This window comes from Penicillium canariense (genome assembly GCF_028826845.1).
Source record: "Penicillium canariense strain IBT 26290 chromosome Unknown utg000004l_segment0_segment0, whole genome shotgun sequence".
NCBI lineage: Eukaryota > Fungi > Ascomycota > Eurotiomycetes > Eurotiales > Aspergillaceae > Penicillium > Penicillium canariense.
Genome location: NW_026622731.1, coordinates 2,320,226 through 2,338,876, shown reverse-complemented (window position 1 = coordinate 2,338,876; position 18,651 = coordinate 2,320,226). Strand labels below are relative to the sequence as shown.

The window sequence follows — 18,651 nt, the reverse complement described above, 5'->3', positions numbered from 1 at the left end:
TCGAGTCCAGCTAGATTCTCCCAGACCAGCTGGCCCGACGCCGTTGACCCAGTGCATCTGCATGGGCCCGGACTTGTGCCCGATTATCTGCCGCGAGAGTCGGGTTCACAGCAGCTGCACTGACCAGGACCCACCGTTGGTTTCAGGTTTCGAGGCTTGGTTCGTCTTCTCCACCCTGGCGGGATAGCTTGCACAGCCGCCAGAATCGACCTTTGGGCTTTGGGTGCCGACCGGTACGACTTAGAGTCAATCTTCCTGCACATTTCTCGGTCGCGGCAGTTTTATGCCAGCAATGCCAAACTAAGTTCGCCATGTCTTGAAACGAACCATCAAGTGAAGTGGGGTGGCCGCGACCCACCGCAACGTTTTAATTTAGGTTGCATTCCTGCGATAACTCAATACGAACACGAGGTTCTGGATGTAAACATAATTGCTAGCACGAAGACTCATGAGGTGAATTATGGTCGATATCGAAGGTATATCTCTCGTAGCTACATAACGTACTTCTCGCTTACGCCGCCAGCAAACCCCAAAAACACATGGTTAAGTGCGAAAAATTACAATTCCATATCTCAACAGCTAGGCTATATATTAATTTGGATTATAGTTTGTACACTCTTATGAGCATTAAGGACAATATATTTAACTCCAAGTCTATTGAAAATAAGATTTTACTATATTACAATAGATTAAAGTGTACTTTGGATATCTAAGCCTTAAATATATATTACTAATACTGAGTTCCTTGGGTACATTAATATATTAGGAGCCTTACTTTGAATACCTATTATATTCTAATATTTTCTCAAAGCTAAAGGAGATGTGGTCGTGGAGAAACGATATTGTAATTTATCGCATTTACTATGTGTTTTGGGGGTGGCGGCGTGGGAAGTACTTTAGCGGACTCTTCCTCATCCTGTTGGTTCAACACGTAGGGAGGTCTATGCACAGGATATGTTTTCGAAATATTTCCATATGCCCTCGGAAATCAAGCACAGAGCCATAACAACCAGAGGCTCTCAACTGTGCTAACTAGAATACTTTTCTTGATAGCTAAGTTACACCAATACCGGGGCGTCCGTAACACTCGACGCCTGATCTGTTTCCATCGTCCCCGACTCCTTCAAGCTCCACCTAGTTAAGCTATTCACATGGGTAGCTGGTTACATAAGGCGCAATGAATCATCACAGCTCGTGTGACCGTCCACCAACCGATAGCGGCCCCTTCTTCACCATGATCGTGAGAACCTCGTACAGCACATCCGCAGCCGCCCTGTTCACGTAATTAGCTGAGGCCAAAGAGCTCACCTAAGGGGAGGAAAAAACCGCTCACATCGTCGACAGCTCCGCATTAGTATCGTAAGCCGGTGCAACTTCAACAATATCTGCACCAATGAAGTTCAATCCATCGAGGCCGCGAATGATCGTTCGCAGCTCGCGGGTGGACCAACCGCCAGTCTCAGGGGTCCCGGTAGCCGGGGCAACTGGATATTTCCGAACATCAGTGACTTGGTTAAAAAGAGAGATAGAGGAGCCTAGGGAAAGTGATTTACAAGCTGGGTCCAGGGTATCGATGTCAATTGAGAGGTACACGGGGTTCTCTGTCCCGACACGGTCTCGAATCTTCTTGATGATGCCGTCGGTGCCGATCGTGTCAATCTCTCGGGCCTCGACAATCTCGAATCCACAGTACCCGTCATTCTCATAGTCTGAAGGACCAGACAGAGTTGTGCGAATGCCAGCGTGAATGTTCGTATCGTTCTTCAGTAGGCCCTCCATGGCAGCGTGGTAGAAATAAGTGCCGTGGTTGACGGCTGCGACTTGGCTGGGCGAACCGCCGAAGACCTTGGGCTTCCAGGTATCTCTAAAAGTGTATTAGAAGACAGCGAGCACATCGTTTTTGAATGGAACTTACAGATGGCTATCGAAGTGAATCACAGTGACGGGTCCGTAGGCCTTGTTGATGCTCCGCAGCAGGGGTAAAGTAATAGTATGATCTCCCCCGAGGGTGATAACTCGCGGGAGAGTCTTGCCCGCGCGTGAAAGGCCGACTTTATGGGCATCGGTGAAGGGCTTGCGCATCAAGACACTGTTATGACCTTCCTCAATCTGCTGAATAGCCCAGGCATTGTCATAACTGGAAGAGGGACGGTCGTGTCAGTATCGAGGCATATCTGCTTCTTGATTATGCCACATACGATGTCACAGGAATATCACCACAATCCATAATCTTCATGTCGCTGTGGAACGGGTTCGCTTGTAGTGGCACGTTGTAGCCACCGCTGCATTCAAATAACGGTAAGCCCAAGTATTCACCATCGGCTAGTTTTAGGTGGAGATCAAAGCGTACTAGAGGTTGAGACGGCGAGAGCCTTGTCTGATGCCACTCGGCCCAAAGCGTGCACCAGGTCTGTATGAGGTACCGGTATCGAAGGGAGCTCCTATAGCGACATGAGCTGTGGAACGTGGTATTGGAGTGCAAGATATTGTGATGTCTACCCAGAAAGGCAATATCATAGCTCTCGTCCTCACTAGAGAGACAAGGGAAGTAAGGAAGGCGTCCGAACGTAGAGATCCCGGAGAAAACCGAGTCGGCCTGAGAATATTGTTTCATGGGTTAGAACTATCAAATTCGTTCGCCGCTTTGAGAATTGTTTGGACATGTCCTCGCACCTGCGTACCGCCATCTCCCGGTAGTGTGTTGTACCATAATCCCTTGTGTGGCCCAGCCATGGGAACCTGGTCGTGGTCTCCATGTGCCGATGAAAGGGCAGAGAGAACGAGGAGACCTATAACAGTAGTGATCATGGTAACTTATCGCGAGAGAAGCAAACTAATTGGAATGGTAGTCAAACTGGGACAAATATGAGCCAATGTGATTTAATGCAAGTAGGAGCACTGGGATTATATGTACAAAGAGCCTGGCAAACCCGCGATCACCTTCCTGAATACTGCGGAACCAGGTATTATCCGCAGGTTCCTACATAGAGTTGCATCGTTGTACCTGGCATTACCTCGTCTCGCCTTATTGCCCAAATCTAGCGACTGATGGCCAATCACATATCAGCATGCCTCTAGGTGACCCTCTGGATCGAATGTCCAAGATAATTACGCAATCGTAACGGTTGTACAGTCGAGATGCTGTATTCTCTGTTTGACTTCCCAGTTGAGAAACCACGCTGTAAATCCACATGGTGAGGGAGTCGCGGCTTGGCTACATAACGCCTCAAGCAAGACCCTACGCATTGGCCAGTAAACCAAAAGGGAAGGCCGGGGGAGAAGGACATTAACGACCTAGTCGTGGGGTAAAGATAAGGTCTGTTGTGATGCTGGTTTTTTGGCGTGGCTTATCGGGAAGTCGTCATTGGTGACAGTTCATCTATGAACCCGTATTCAGTAAGGCTCTTCTCCGGGAGCGGAGTTAGCCTGTGGATCGCAGCATCCCGCGGAGAACAACAATATTTCAAGAATCATTTTTGAATCCTGATATGAATCTCGATAAGGGTTTTCTCTATTTCTCGCTATTCTGACTTTGGAAGACCATCTGAGGCGCTGCAGGAACTCCCACGGAAAATCCGGCAAAAGCAATCAGGACAATACCGAGGAGAGCTAATGGATAATTAGACGGGGCTAGAACATGTCGTTCTCCAAGATTACTTCATCCTCTCTGATTCGCCCTGTTAATTTGACTTGCATGAAGAGCTCTCGGGCCAGGCGTCACTTCAATGATAAGACTCACCCCTGTGTATGGAGCTATTTCCAACCCCGTGGAAACGCAGGGATACCCTAAATTTAGGATAGACATATATTCTCTTCTGATTGAAGAAGAGGCGGTGCCTGTTATGATTTTCGATTTTTACAATTGGAGAATTACGAATCTATAAGGCAGAAGTATCGCGGGTTGATACACATTGAGCACCATCGACTAAGAGCTATCCTGCGAGCGACAAATATGAGCGAGAAGAAAGATATCGACAAGACATGTCAAGGTGATGGGCTTGATATTCCTGCTCAGGACATGCAGGTACCTATCGAGAAGGGCGATGCTCAACTTGTCTGCAATGCAGCAGGTACCGCAAACGGGATCAAAGTTCACCCACAACCAACCTCCGACGGATTGGATCCTTTGAACTGGTCAACAATGCAGAAGCATGTTATATTATCAATTGTGATGTTCAAGTGCGCACCATCTGGTACCTTCTTATGAATTATCATTTAAATGCGTCCCTATTCGGTGGGGAGAGGAGTGTGAAAATGCTAATCCAATGAATCTTCTGTTAGATACTTTCTTTTTACGTACCTCACAACGACAACTGTGCCATCTTTCACCGCAATTCAAACCCAGTACCAGATAAGTTATTCGCAGGTGAATTGGACTGTTGCCGTACCGGCCCTAGGCCTCTCTGTCGGGCCACTCATTTGGTCTTCTCTGAGTGACATATATGGTCGCCGTCTTATTTTCTTGATTGGAACCACCGTTGCCCTGGTATCGACGATCGGCGCTGCTGTCGCTGATACTTACTCCGGGTACATGGCTGCCCGCTTCTTCCAGGGGTTTGGAGTAAGCCCTGCCTCTACCGTTGGCATGGCAGTCGGTGGGTTTTTCTTAAAAATTCAGAATAAATGATGTTGGTTGGCTAAAAATATCAAGTCAATGACCTGTTCTTTGAGGTTGAACGTGGACAAAAGCTTGGCCTGTGGGTATTGGCAATAGATTCCGGACTTCTTCTGGGTCCGACCTGTATGTTCGGGCTGTTATCTCCTTTTGGATAATCATACTAACAGGTGTCAATTATTAGTTGGTGGATTTTTGAACCTGGTCAGTGCTGCATGGATCAATTGGTTCAATGCCATTTTATTCGCAGTGCTGTTGATCCTTGAGTTATTTTTGATGCCGGAGACTCTCTACCCACGACAAAAAATGCTGCTTCATCAAAGTAGTACAGTGATTAACAAATGTACCCCAACCGACATCGAGAAACTGGCGAACAAGGAGCCCGACTTGCCCTCAAATACCCCTACGCTCGAGATGTTCCAGTCCGATCTTCCTCGAACAAAACGTCTACCTTTCATCAGCTTACGTCCTATCCCTGGCATGAAACACCCCAAGCCATGGGACTCAATAACCCGGTTTTTTCTCACTTTTCGGTTCCCTACAGTTGCTATCGCAGTGATTGGATATTCCTTCACCTGGTACTGGTGGGTTTTATCAGTCATTACGATGGTACCAGCCGCATACGCAAACTATACCCCACTCATTCAGGGCCTGCTGTTCCTTGGCTTGTTTTTGGGGACCATCATCTCAGAGATCTGCTGCTCAGGGCGATTGAGTGACTATATCATTGAGAAGTTGGCAAAAAATAATGGGAACGTTCGTGTTGCAGAGATGCGGTTATGGTTGGCATATCCTGCCGTTTTGATCACAACAGGTTAGTCAGTTGACCGAAAAAGAAAACCAACTTTGAGATTAACGTAAATATAGTCGGATTGATCTTGTGGGGCATCAGTATTGATAGGAGTTATCACTGGATGGTTGGACAGGTTGCATTTTTCCTCTGTAAGCAAAGCTTATATTCGGGAAAAATACTTGCAAAAACTGACAGTTGAATAGTCGCGGCAGGAATTCAAATTGGGAATACAGTCACCAGCAGCTACATTGTCGACAGCTACCCTCTGCAATCAACCAGTATCATCACATTCTATGCTGTGTTTCTGAATTTGAGTGCATTTATCAACCCTGTATGTCAAAAAGCTTTTATTCAGGCATATGCCTTCATTTTGAGGAGCTTTGCTAATCCGATTTTTGACTAGTTCTTCATCGCCCCCTGGGAAGTATCTGTTGGCTGGACTTGGACATTCACGTCACAAGCATTGATCGTGCTTGTCGGAGGATGCTTAGTCTTCGGGATTCTACATAAGTATGGTGCATGGATGCGGAAACGGGCACCACAGCCTTCTTGGGTTAACCCTGAGTACGATTTGGGTGTTGACGTCTCTGTAAATTAATCAATATTTAGTTTGCGAAAACAGCGTTATGAGCTGGGCAAATATAGCCTTAGTTTGGAGTGTTCTTTCCTTTTGTCATATTGCTGCTATATATCTCGTCTGCTATAGAACTCAGTCCCAGCGATCGTTGGTATGAAACCGCCGCAGAGTCAGAGTTGGAGAGATCTGCTTGCCAAGCTGCGGCGCCAAATAAGGCCCTTAGAGATAAGAGTGCTGATCGGGCCAAGCAAGGCCCTGCGGGGACAGGCCAATTGGTGGTAAATGGAAAAATCACAATAATGACGAAACCGTTGTCATAATTCGATCGAACCCAATTTCGCTCCATTTTAGGCTTATCTTCTGCCATACACACGAGTTTGGGGTACATGCATTCCACATTCACATGGGACTAGTGGAAAGTTTGTAATTCTCCGAGTTTGGATCGCACGTCGTTGAAAGTATGAAAGACAAATACGGAAACACTGGGATCTCACCTGCCACGTCACTAACAGGGTCTTGTGTATCTTACAGAGACGAAGTCAGAAGCCAGATAGGCTGGGGCACGGATCTGAGAACCAAAGACCTCGAGCGATGAATAATTTCTAGCACCAAGTAAGTCCTTGACTGAATTGACGAATGAATCTTTCGACAGGTGTGTGTGCTGCTCCCAAAGTCCGAATCTGCGTGTTATGCAGCACCCTCATTTTTTTTTTAAAAACAGACATGATCATACTGTAGAATCTCGACTTATCTGACTGACGAGGCAAAGATCTTCCCCTCCGACGCGTATTTGTGTAATGGTCCTTTTGACCAATCGCTTGCGCTAATTCGCGATCCAATCAGCCTTCCTAATTGGGATAATACCTGGAGAAGGCACGACCCCGCCATTCTCTACCCGCACCTACAGTAGATAACGAAATCATAATATTTCTACCAATAACTCGATCCTAGCTCAACATTGCTTCACGTAACCGATAGACATCTGCACCTTAACTCCTTATCTTGCTACGGCGGGGTACCACCTCGCTCGGATTCACCCAGATGCATACCTGCATGCAGTATCACCCAGACCTGTAATTCACTGACATATTTGGCCTTCCGAGATAGGATGTACAATGAAGATAGGGAATCTCCACGTGCGGCCAAGTGGAGGTAACTGCCGTCAGACTCGGGCCGTAAGTCTCCATTTCGGCCATCCGCTGTGGCAAGGCGAGGCAGGTACTGACACTGAAGTACGCAGGTGGATACCATATTTCGGTCATCTATTGTCTGAGTAGTCTTATCAAGCCAGGGTAATTAGATATACCCCAATTATGACCCCTCATACACAACATCCCATTTCTCTGTTATTTTGCTGTTCTACCGAGCAAGACACCACACTTTCAGTTTGGTTTCTCTTCTCGAATGATCGCCAAGATGCCTCACAGTGGCGAGCATGGCAATGATATTGTGCCAGATGAGGACTTCCAGGAATGGAATGAAACACCTCCCAACGAGTACACTTCCCTTCTCCCGAAGCCGATCGACCCCGAAGCCGCGCCAGTAAATTGTCATTGGAGCGGAAGACACGAAGGCAAAGTGACAAGGGTGCGGATACTGCTTGCAGAGTTTTGGAAGTTGACGCAAGGTTCCATTCCTGTCATTTTGGCCTACACGCTGCAGATGAGCCTACAAACCGTCACCGTCATCATCATTGGACACTCGTCTCCAATGAATTTGGCTGTCAGCGCATTCTCAATGATGTTTGCATTGGTCACTGGGTGGATGATTGCACTTGGTGGAACAACTGCGCTGGATACGCTTGCTTCATCTGCGTTTACTGGGAGTGGAAACAAACACGACCTCGGAATTCTTCTCCAACGAGCATTCCTGGTTCTTGGTCTCCTTTACGTCCCCGTTGCTGTTCTATGGGCCTGCTCGAATGCATTTTTCCAAGCTCTTGGACAGGACCCGGAGCTATCCTATCAAAGCTCCCGATTTTTGACGGCTTTGATACCGGGCGGCCTAGGGTATATTTACTTTGAAATCATGAAAAAGTATTTGCAGGCCCAGGGTACGAATTTCATTCATTCAGCGCCTCTTGCAAATTGAACATGTCTAATCCACCTGCGTATAGGAATAATGAGCGCCGGAACGTACGTCCTCATGATCACCTCGCCTTTCAACGCAGGGCTTTGCTATTTCCTCTGTTATACCCTGGATGTCGGACTTCTCGCGGGTCCTATCGCCGCAGGTATCTCATACTGGCTCTCTTTCATTCTCCTGGTGCTATATGCCCGATTCGTTTCTGGTTCTGAATGCTGGGGTGGGTGGTCGCGAGCGGCCCTGGAAAATCTGGGGACCTTCGCAAGACTAGCCATCCTAGGGTTCTTCCACGTCGGTACTGAATGGTGGGCATTTGAAATCGTTGCACTGGTAGCTGGGCGACTGGGCACAATTCCACTTGCTGCACAGAGTGTCATCATGACGGCTGATGGGATCCTCAATACAATTCCATTTGGACTTGGCGTTGCGACTTCATCCCGCCTCGGTAACCAGCTTGGTTCCCGAAATGCGAAGGGGGCATCACTGACCGCGCACTCGTCGGCTGTCCTCTCGGTGATATTCGGCGCCGTGGTCCTTACGGTCCTCATGAGCACTCGTGATAATTTTGCCAAAATATTCAACACTGACCCACGGGTCGTTGAGTTGACTGCAGACATCCTACCATTTGTTGCGCTGTTTCAAATAGCGGATGGTTTGAATGGGAGTTGTGGCGGTAGTCTGCGAGGCATGGGCCAACAGCATCTTGGTGCTGCGGTGAATCTTGTTAGCTACTATTGCTTTGCGTTACCTTTAGGTATATACCTCGCATTCCATGGATGGGGACTCAAAGGCCTATGGGTAGGCCAGTGTATTGCACTATATTGTGCTGGAATTTTGGAGTGGGGTCTTGTGACCTTCACAAATTGGGAGTCTCAGGTACACAAAGCTTTCCAGCGAATGGATGACCAAGGCAACTTGGACTCGGGAGTTGGACCAGAGATAGGGGAGGATCAATGAGACATTGTTGATTGAGATTTTGTCAGCTAAAAAAATACTATAGCTGCTTACAATTAAAGGACTATGCGAGCACTACTGAGATCTGATGTACTAAAGCTTGTTTATAACAATGCTAGGGAAATGTTGGAGATGATTCAGTTTCAAAATAGAAATACCATTCTGAACTTTAAGAAATCGAAGCAGCTTCGATAACAAGCAAATCATTGGGATTCACCATCCAATAATGAATTAAAGGATCCAGGCTCAGCTCTCCACATCAATGATACTACTAGTGTTCTCTCAACATTGCCTGCTTAGGTAGAGTTCCGATCAAGAAGCTTCAGCCGCCAGCGCCACTCCTCTCGATGTACTATTTGGATCCAAGTATGGCTTTTCTCCAATACTAACCGCGCGATGGCCAAATCGCTCTCCAAGTCCTTCATAGTCAAAAGTGGCGGTATGGAATGCGGACCGATTGTCCCAAATGGCTGAAGAAGTTAGTTAGAGGTACAGGGTGACATCATTTCTCCCAGAGACATACCGATATCATTCTGGTTCCTCCACTTGAATCGCACTTGAAGGTCATGGTTTTCGAGAATGGTGTCATAGAATTTCTTCAATAGTTCATCCGACTCCTTAGAGCTAAGCTCATTGATTTTCTTGGGGAACGGCCCAACAGCATATATACTCTTCCAACCCGTTACCGGATTCGTGCGCACGACAGGGTGAACTGTGGATAGCTCCTTGCCAATATTCAGGGGACTTCCTCTTGGTTCGGCGTATATCTTGACGTTATTCGGATCTGCCTCGGCAGCGGAAATGAAACCAGATCCGACATACGTGGCCGTCAGCGTCTCGAAGAATTTCTGATATGCTGCAGAGAATCGATCATAGAGGTCGTACCCAGACGCCCAGAGAGTGTCACCACCTGTTTTGGGCAATTGGGTTAACCGAAGGGACGTATAGTCGGCTGGGGCAGGCTCAAATTGAACATCGGAATGCCATTGCGCCGAGTCATAACGACGCTTGTCTGGCTGGTTTTCATGACGAAACATCTTCTTGCGGGCGAGCGAGCTGATGGTGCTGACCTGGGCGTCGGCGACACCGAACTCATTGGTGTTATTGAGCACCGGGTGGATGTGTAAAGTCGAATCTGCCGGCTTGCCAGCCAACTGGCCTAATCGATGGACTAGCTGCTTCTGCAAGTCATCTGTGAGGTTATTCTGGGCACGGAAGAAGACGACACCCCGTTGGGAGACTAGAGTAAACTCGTCAGAATCGGGATGGTTGAATGTGAAAGCAGTCGCTCCTACTTGTGATCGCAAGATCCTGCACCAATTCATCCGAGTTCGGGGCATGCAAGATCTCATCGGCAATGTTCACATTAATGAACTCGCGACCGATCGCTGGTGTCGTGTCTTCGAAGGTAAATCTATCCAGCGCTCCATTTAGCTCCAACGGTGCGGGGAATCGAACCCCCTCGGAAGCCTTGGTAGGCCCAGGGCGCAGCGCACACGAAGGACCAGGAACTTGAGGAGCCATCGGTTTCAAAGCAGGGAAAGAACTCTGCGTTGGATTGCGACAGATTGAGTTGACTCCCCGAGATTAGGCCTTTGTCTTGTAGGTTCTCGTTCTACCCTACTGAGAGACAACGTATGACGCCATGGCTTGTGGAACTCGCACCTTATCCCGCCATCCCACCAGTCACGAAGGTGGCGGGTATCTAGCGGAGAGGCTAATAAACACATCTGCGGTGGGTAAGATCTGAAGATACTAGATAAATCATCACGATCAGAGTTCAGTCATTCCTTTATACGTTTCCATCGCGGTATGATAATCTGGATGTAACGTGGAATGTGATTCTCATGCATGTACATTCTTGTATTCTTCTCTAGTACTATGCAGACTTATTCCGGAGTATACACATGGAACGTGATGACGGAATATTGGCTCCAAATCACACACGCCAGATGACGTGGGCCCGTCGAGCCGAGACCCGACAGCCGATTATCAACACGAGAAGACCCGTTCTCGCGCATCCAGGCCCGACAGGCTGACCCAGCAAGTCTGGACTAAATATTTTGCTTACTTCTCGAACAAGGAGAGTGTGAATGGCTGCTGTTGCAGTATTTATTCATTCGCACAACACATATGAATAATAACTCTACGTATTCCTGATTTTCGACCGAGCAAAGTAGTGTAATCCGACTTTGGTATATAGCATCGATGACAGGAACGCTGACTGAGGAAATACGTCCAGCTAGAAAATGGCTTATGAAGGCAAAGCTCTGGCCGGGACCCGCGCGGGGTCGATTCGGGGAGGCAGAATTTGCGGGAAATGCTTGAAGAAATTCGTGGACTCAACGCTCTATCGGTAAATGATGTACAGATGCCGGAGGTGTGTCTATCACCAAAACAAAAGAATAGTCCAGTATGCAAAATATGCGAACATCTAGGTGGAAACGATCGAAATCCAAGAATATGAAAATGGGGAGTATATGAAACCAAAATGCTAAGAATGAGCACGACCGAAATAAGTGTGAACAGAGAAGCAGGAGGGTTGAGCAGATTCCGGTTCTAGGATTACGCTTCAGCTTCCTTTGTGGTGCCTTGGGCCGGCGCCACGCTCGGGATATCTTCGCCCTTGAGATAGTTCTCAAACTCGCCGACCTGCTTGCCACCTTGAACCCAGCGTTCGCGATAGGCAATGCGGCGCTGCTCGGCTAGCTCGTTCAGGGCAGGCCAGTAGATCGAGTGATCATATTTGAAGTCAACATCACCGCCCACGGACTTCAAGAGATGACTGGGAGGAACATGTTGGCGAAGGTCCTCGTTGAACTTGAGCTTCTGTCGGGTATTCGGATCGATGAAGGGAGTGATCAACTTGAAGAATCCCCAAATGACGAAAGGCACTGCGTAGAACATGGAGTTAGAACGGACAACGGGATGATAGCATATGTGTCACTTACCATTGATCACGAGGGCACGTCCCAGTCGTTCTGGATAGTGGTTCTGCAAGATGTCTAGGGTCTGTTTTGCCTGGCCCAACGTTGCGCTCTGTCCGGACTTGGTCTCCTTGAAGTTGACAAGCAGCGCCAACGTCTCTTGATCGGGACCCATCAGGTCAATGACTCGCTCCAGCATAAAGACAAGATGTTGGATCTGGCGCTCGCTCTTCTCGGTATTCTGGTTTGAGGGCAAGAGATAGAGACACGGCCGTCCGTGAATATCAAAGCCCATGATGACCTGCTTGCCGGTCTCGTTCTCGATCGAGATATAGTCCGATGTCAGCTTCTCCATGCCATACTCCCGACGCCAGGTCAGGGTGCGTCGGAGCCGAGCTTCAGCCTCCGAAACATTCCACTTTGTAGCGCGGAGGTATCGGAGCAGGCATTCGCGAGTCAACCACATGCGATCATCGTCGGTAAATGGCTCTGTTGACGCATTCTTCTCGGCCGTGGTCGGGACCTCCGTCCAGGACGAGACCGTCTTCAGGACAGCTTCATACTTGGACTGCTGGTCAGGGGTAAGCGTCGCAGGCGGCTCGGGTTTGGCCGTGTCAATGGGGTTGGGGAAGGGCTTTTGGATGACCGATGGGGCAGCCGGGGCGGTAGCTTCAGGCTTCACGTCGCCATGGTTGGTTGAGGGTACCGCAGCGGCCACTTGGGCGGAATCATTAGCAGTCATGACGGCGAAGAGTGGTCTGCACAATGCACGGGGCGGTTAATCGCCAACAGCTTAATTTCTCCTTGGAGGTGCTATTGTGTAATTGGGCGTCCGGTCGATCGTCCGGCCCACTTGGTTCTTCCCCCAAAGTGGCATTTTACTTTTTCTGGAGATGCTTATGTCAGCTACACGTTTCACGCGACGAGCGCGTCGCGGAAGAGTGTACGTCTCCAGCGCCTACTCCACCCCTCCGCACTCGACAACCACCTCGACCAGACGGCGCCAACATGTCCGATACGGCGGTCGAGCTCAATGAGCTCTTCGCGGCGACCTACCCTAATGGCCTGCCCAAAGATGTACTCGCCGAGCTCCAATCTATCTTACGGATTCATTCGATCACGGCGGAAGAGCTCTTCTACAAATGGGAGTCATATAGCATGAAAATGGGCGAAGAGGTGAAATTGAGTATGGACACAGTCCGAGGCTTTAAGCAGGATGTCCAAGAAGCCCTTGAACGCGAAAGTCGTGGCAAAATTGGCCGGCAAATGGAAAAGAGGGCAACCGTCACGGCCACCCCGCGTGCTGCAGCCGGCGCTGATGTATTCGGAATGTACGAGGTAGCGCACAGTCACATATTGTTTGAACAAGTAAGCTTACAATGGATGGTCAATATTTTAGGTTGGACGAATTGACACCAAATACTGCGAACAACCGACCCATGAACGGGGTGAATGGTTCGGTGAAGCGCAAGGCCGACTTCCCACCATCTACACCGAAAGTAGGAAAATTCGAAAAGATCGGGACGCCGACGGGTACAAAGACTCCTGGATCCGCGGCAAATGGCACCGCAGTAACCTTCGCTGAGCGACCGAACCCTGGCCAGACTCTAGAAACACTCAATGCACACCTGTCACTGCCCGAAACTCCAATGGCACCATTCTCAGAAGCGCGCGTTCGACCGACAGCCAACACAGACCTGAAGAAGTTCGGATATAAGCCAATGGGAATGCGACTGTCGGAGGCCTCTGAGATTCTCGACGACCGGATTGACGAATTCGCCGCCATTTTCCAGAAACATTATGATTCAGACGATCTTACCTTCGGCAGCGCAGCTACTCAAAGTACAACTGAAGTCATTGCAGTTGGACGGATTGCCTCCGACTCTCTAGAAGGAAAGCTGAACCCGGCGTCATTGGTTCTTGAGACCTCTCGCCGCACTGGTGCTGGAAGAAGGGTTCCTCTGAAAGTTGACTCGTTACCATCGTTAAACTTCTTCCCTGGTCAAATTGTGGCGTTGCGAGGAATCAACCCCTCTGGTGATTACTTCACCGTCAAGGAGATTCTTTCCATCCCCCTCTTACCACCCGCTGCGTCTTCCGCTGTGGCTCTGGACGACATAAACGAACGCCTGGAGAATGGCGGTGCCAATTCACCGCTCAACGTTATGATAGCGGCTGGTCCGTATACGGCCGATGATAACCTGGACTTTGAGCCCCTGCACGAACTGTGCCAGAAGGCTGCAGATAGCTATGCGGATGCCGTTGTGTTGCTGGGCCCATTCTTGGATATCGAGCACCCGCTACTCGCTTCTGGCGACTTTGACTTGCCGGATATCAAAGGTCTCGACCCGGACACGGCAACCATGACCGCCATCTTTCGCCACTGCATCTCAGCCCCTCTGTCGCGTCTTGCCCAGGCTGTACCAAGTATCACAATCGTGGTTGTTCCATCCGTGCGGGACCTTGTCAGCCGTCATGTCTCATGGCCACAAGAACAGCTCCTCAAGAAGGACCTTGGCTTGCCAAAGCAAGTTCGTATGGTCTCGAACCCGGTAACACTATCATTCAACGAGTTTGTTGTAGGCATGTGCTCTCACGATGTTCTCTCCGAGCTGCGCCGTGAGGAAGTTCTACACGGCAGACCCGCGGAGGGAAGTCTGCTCACTCGCTTGCCCAAGTACCTTGTCGAGCAGCGCCATTTCTTCCCACTCTTCCCTCCAACTGCCCGTGCCAATCTTCCCAAAGCTGGGCCAGATACTGGCCTGGCAACCGGCGCGATGTTGGACCTGCCTTATATGAAGCTTGGCGAGTGGTGGAATGTTCGGCCAGACATACTAATTGTCCCCAGTATGCTCCCGCCTTTTGTCAAGGTACGTTACACCCGGTATTCTTTCCACTTCTAGTTTCCCCATTGACCGTACATTCCATTACAGGTCGTCGACAGCGTCCTTGTCATCAACCCTGGTACCCTGTCGAAGCGCCGCGCCGCAGGATCCTACGCCCAGATGTCGGTCCACCCGCGTATTGTGACTGACGAGGAGCGCGAGTCTAAGCAACTCGACCATAAGCTATACGAGCGTTCTCGCGTGGATATCTACAGAATCTAGCGAAGCTGCGGCATTACTTGTACAATCATATCGCATTATCACTTGGCGTTAGAGGCGCAAGGTGATATGACAGCGGCCAACGGAGCACTGTCGAGAGGGATCAGAATTTGCTTGACAGGCAAAATCAACTGAATGAATCAATGAAAACACATTTTTGCACCTTGGCTAGTGCCACCCCATTGGTATCATAGTAATATGCAACCCATCGTAAACCATACTCCAATAATGCAAGGCCTGGGAATCTTGCAAAAAAAAGACCTACACAAGCGGAACAGAAAAGGCTCAACGGACTCAGCGCAGGCAGACCACCCTTCGCCCACCCATCTTCCTACCTGCACTGCGTACCCGCACCGCAGCTGACGCAGCGGATGCCGCACCTCCATCACTCCCGCGCAGAGTTGCACCAGGCCCAGAACCCATGACGCCAGCACCACTTACTCCACTCGCAGCCATCGCACCTCCACCATGCCCCTGCCCATTCACCAGCGCCTCAAGTCCGAGGTCTCTCCACACAGCTTCACGTCTGCGTTCCATGGCGCGCGTGATCCCAAATGCGGCGTGTTGGTCAGGCACGACATCATCTTCATCTTCTGGGTTGGGTGGCTGGTACTGTGGCTGGACGTAGATGTCTTCGACGGGGAGGAATGAGGGGATCGTCGAGGGCGAGGAGGAACCGTATGTCGCGGCATTTGCTCCATTCGATTGGTGAGCACCTGATGTTTGGGCTAAGTTCTGCTGGTTTGACGAGGCCCCAGCTGTTGATGTATGAGGCCGAGTGAACTCTTCAAAGAAATCTGCCAGCCGAGGCTGATGCATGTGGAGGTGTGTTGCAGATGAGTCTTTGCTCTGCGATCGGCTTAGTGGATTGCGGGGAAAGACAGAATAGCTCAAGGATCTGAACATACCATATTTGCATTTGGCTTCTTGGGTGCAGCTAGTTCTGATCTTTGCAGATAAGAGAGCTCGAAATGGGGTCTACCTTCAAATGCGCGTGCGGCTTGTTGATATCAAGTGGCAGAATATTGATAGGCTCGCACCGCCTGGCGAGGCGGCATAGACAGTCACGTGTGTGGTGTTGTAGTAGATGCCATCTGAGATGGGTTTGCCAATTCCTACCCCTTCATAGGCAACTACTTTATGTGGAAAAACTAGATGGAAGAGTGCTGTGATTTGCTATACTATTTCCCGGGTGATTCCGAGATACTAGCTTTTGACTAGTTTCTCGTCCCCAAACCGTCGGGCTGTGAGCAACCAGATTGCGGATCCCGTTTTGACCAAGCATGAGGTAAATATCCATCGAGCCTGTAGGCTCCAAGGGGACAGTATGAGACTCACTGAACAATCCCTCATGCTTTCCTCTCCATTACTACCATCACTCGTTGTTCTAGTGACCAGGAAAAAGCAATCTGCAACTCCGGAGCAACAAGATCTAAGGGATGTCCAATTCATTCATGTTCGGGTCTAGCAAATCGTTCCCAAAACACGGGGGTGGAAGTTAAAATCAAAGAGTAACAGCATTGTTGTAAGAGAAGCCTGCACCAGGGCATATAATCCTCCCCCGGGATAAAAAGAGGCGAGAAAGAAACCCGAGGGAAACGAAGAAGCACCATCGCAAACTTTTGCAGCATACTATCAGAAGCCGTAATTCGTATCTCACATGTTCGTGCTCATCCGGTGGACAATCGAGACCGCACTGGGCGGCAAGCTGCCCATCTCGGTGACAACCATGTCCACATACTCGGCGGGGGTGACATCGTACATGATATTGAGCAACTGTAGGTTGGGAGTGTCCTTCCAGTTGGTGAGGGGAGAGGAGGATGCAGTGAGGGAGGAGTCAGAGGGGTCGGTGGTTGGGGCGCTGGATGTGCCTTTCTTGTTGTCGGCGGGCTTGGTGGTGGTTACTGGGTCGGTCAGGCCGGTGACCTGCTGCGGTGGCGCGGCCGAAACCAGCTCATCGGCATCGGCGATCTCGTTGACGACGATACTGTCCAGGGCGACGCGGTCGGTGAACTTGACTGTCTCGCAGCACACAATGACGGGCACTTCGACACCGCCGGCGCGTTCTTTGGCGGACATGGCCACCAGCGCGGTACCGACGCGGGAGTAGAGGCGGCCGTTACTGGTCATAGCGTGGGCTCCGAGAAAGACCTTTGTGGCATCCTTGATAGCGTGGCTGATGCCGTGTACGAGGGAGTATTGCACATCCAGGCCCGCATTGGCAAGGGCACGAGCAAGCTTCTTGCCCTCGAATAGTGGGCGCGAATCAATGATTGACACGCGGAACCGCTTGCCTTGCTTGTGAGCTGTGAGAAGGGTCTGCTTGACAATCGAGCTGCCAGCAAATGTAACAATCACGTCGCCATCCTGAACCTTCTGGGCGGCACTTCCAGCAATAACTTGATCAGCCACCGTGATCTTCTCTCGAATGAAGTTGTCAATGAAATCGCAAAGTGTAGCCTTGGCGGCTGATTCGGGGGTGGAGGGGTCGACGGAGGCGATGGAGAGCTTCAGTGCACGAATGGCATTGCCCTGGCTGATAGAGAGTGGTCGACATGTCGAGAGGTAGGTAATCTGGTGGGAAAGGTGTGTCGTTAAGTGGCGTGCCAGCGAGGTGCCCATGGGCGTAGTATAGGATTCGACGACCTTGAACCATTCCATGTTAGCACAAATAATCCTCCCAAAAGGTTTAAACGAGCATAACTTACCCGTTTAAAGGCAAGCAAGGTCGCCACGCAACGCGCACTGCTGCCGCACACAACATAGTCCCGCAGCTGCAGACCCAAAGCCAGCACTGCGGGGTGGACTTCCTTGCCCGCGCCAGCGATAGTCGTCCGACGCTGCTGGCCGTAAAGGTGACCGAATACAGCGACGCTCTTATCCTCCTTCTTTTTCTTGTGCTCCACAGCACCAGTCTGGCCAGTAGGGCCCGACCCGCGGCGCGGCGGCACAGCCTTTTGCCCCTTCTGCGATGCGCCTCCTCCAGCAGCGTCCTTCTTCGGCGCTGTCGGAGGACGACTCTGGCCACCTCCAGGAGCTAAACCGCCTGCAGTACCAGCTCCACCCTGTTCTCTGTCAAGCTTTTCCTTCGCGCGCCGGGCAGCTTTCTCTGCCTTCGCCTTCTTTTTCAGCTCCGCGGGCGTGAGCGGCTTGTCGGCACCCGTGGCACCGGGAGCATCAGCGCTGGCTGGAGCGGGCTTGGAGACATCCTTGGCCTTGCCGGATTGCTTGTCGGACGGTGCGGGGGTCTTTGCGGTCTTGGAATCGCGGATGGGGAGGTTTTGCGTCTGTTGCGAGGGGGTGTTCTCGGTCGCGGGTTTGGGCAGTGGCTGGGCAGGCGCAGTGGCTGACGAGGACGGCAGCGCCAGGTCAACGGGGTCCGCCATCGTGTATGACTCAATCTCTCGGGGCGCGGGGGGCGGCGTTGAGTTGGGACCTTGAAGCGCTTGGTGGGGAGGGAGAGTTGACTCACGGAAAAAGAAGTGATGCCATAAGCGGCCCACCGAGCGGCGCAGCCCTAATCTCCGTCTCCGCATCTGCAGCTTCATAGGACCAGGCAGGATGGAATCTCAGGATTAGAACAAGAAGAAGTAAAG

General features: G+C 50.4%; 8 protein-coding genes across 8 annotated transcripts; 3 read left to right on the top strand and 5 right to left on the bottom strand.

Moving 5' to 3' along the window:
• Window positions 1–1,185: 1,185 nt before the first annotated feature.
• N7482_007160 (agmatinase) lies at window positions 1,186–2,808 on the bottom strand (the record flags this gene model as incomplete). The annotated part of the gene is made up of 8 exons (XM_056689285.1): window positions 1,186–1,273; window positions 1,334–1,484; window positions 1,554–1,864; window positions 1,916–2,137; window positions 2,199–2,282; window positions 2,351–2,441; window positions 2,500–2,596; window positions 2,674–2,808. The coding sequence occupies 8 exons, from the start codon at window positions 2,806–2,808 to the stop codon at window positions 1,186–1,188; spliced, it is 1,179 nt and encodes a 392-aa protein (XP_056541714.1).
• A 1,144-nt stretch (window positions 2,809–3,952) lies between these two features.
• Window positions 3,953–5,997, top strand: N7482_007159 (uncharacterized protein; the record flags this gene model as incomplete). The annotated part of the gene is made up of 7 exons (XM_056689284.1): window positions 3,953–4,179; window positions 4,282–4,595; window positions 4,652–4,741; window positions 4,800–5,429; window positions 5,483–5,557; window positions 5,612–5,739; window positions 5,812–5,997. Coding segments are annotated over 7 exons (1,650 nt in total), but the record flags the coding sequence as incomplete, so codon positions are not given.
• Window positions 5,998–7,401: 1,404 nt separating this feature from the next.
• N7482_007158 (MATE family efflux transporter) lies at window positions 7,402–9,027 on the top strand (the record flags this gene model as incomplete). Its single annotated transcript, XM_056689283.1, has 2 exons — window positions 7,402–8,038; window positions 8,102–9,027. The coding sequence occupies 2 exons, from the start codon at window positions 7,402–7,404 to the stop codon at window positions 9,025–9,027; spliced, it is 1,563 nt and encodes a 520-aa protein (XP_056541712.1).
• Window positions 9,028–9,336: 309 nt separating this feature from the next.
• Window positions 9,337–10,548, bottom strand: N7482_007157 (TauD/TfdA dioxygenase family protein; the record flags this gene model as incomplete). Its single annotated transcript, XM_056689282.1, has 3 exons — window positions 9,337–9,494; window positions 9,548–10,264; window positions 10,320–10,548. The coding sequence occupies 3 exons, from the start codon at window positions 10,546–10,548 to the stop codon at window positions 9,337–9,339; spliced, it is 1,104 nt and encodes a 367-aa protein (XP_056541711.1).
• Window positions 10,549–11,589: 1,041 nt separating this feature from the next.
• Window positions 11,590–12,693, bottom strand: N7482_007156 (CRAL/TRIO domain protein; the record flags this gene model as incomplete). The annotated part of the gene is made up of 2 exons (XM_056689281.1): window positions 11,590–11,918; window positions 11,976–12,693. 2 exons carry the CDS (start codon window positions 12,691–12,693, stop codon window positions 11,590–11,592), a joined length of 1,047 nt encoding a protein of 348 aa, XP_056541710.1.
• A 266-nt stretch (window positions 12,694–12,959) lies between these two features.
• On the top strand, window positions 12,960–15,058 carry N7482_007155 (DNA-directed DNA polymerase alpha subunit POL12; the record flags this gene model as incomplete). The annotated part of the gene is made up of 3 exons (XM_056689280.1): window positions 12,960–13,282; window positions 13,351–14,821; window positions 14,885–15,058. The coding sequence occupies 3 exons, from the start codon at window positions 12,960–12,962 to the stop codon at window positions 15,056–15,058; spliced, it is 1,968 nt and encodes a 655-aa protein (XP_056541709.1).
• Window positions 15,059–15,349: 291 nt separating this feature from the next.
• On the bottom strand, window positions 15,350–15,966 carry N7482_007154 (uncharacterized protein; the record flags this gene model as incomplete). The annotated part of the gene is made up of 2 exons (XM_056689279.1): window positions 15,350–15,904; window positions 15,964–15,966. The coding sequence occupies 2 exons, from the start codon at window positions 15,964–15,966 to the stop codon at window positions 15,350–15,352; spliced, it is 558 nt and encodes a 185-aa protein (XP_056541708.1).
• Window positions 15,967–16,711: 745 nt separating this feature from the next.
• Window positions 16,712–18,441, bottom strand: N7482_007153 (translation initiation factor eIF2B subunit delta; the record flags this gene model as incomplete). The annotated part of the gene is made up of 2 exons (XM_056689278.1): window positions 16,712–17,701; window positions 17,764–18,441. The coding sequence occupies 2 exons, from the start codon at window positions 18,439–18,441 to the stop codon at window positions 16,712–16,714; spliced, it is 1,668 nt and encodes a 555-aa protein (XP_056541707.1).
• Window positions 18,442–18,651: the final 210 nt, after the last annotated feature.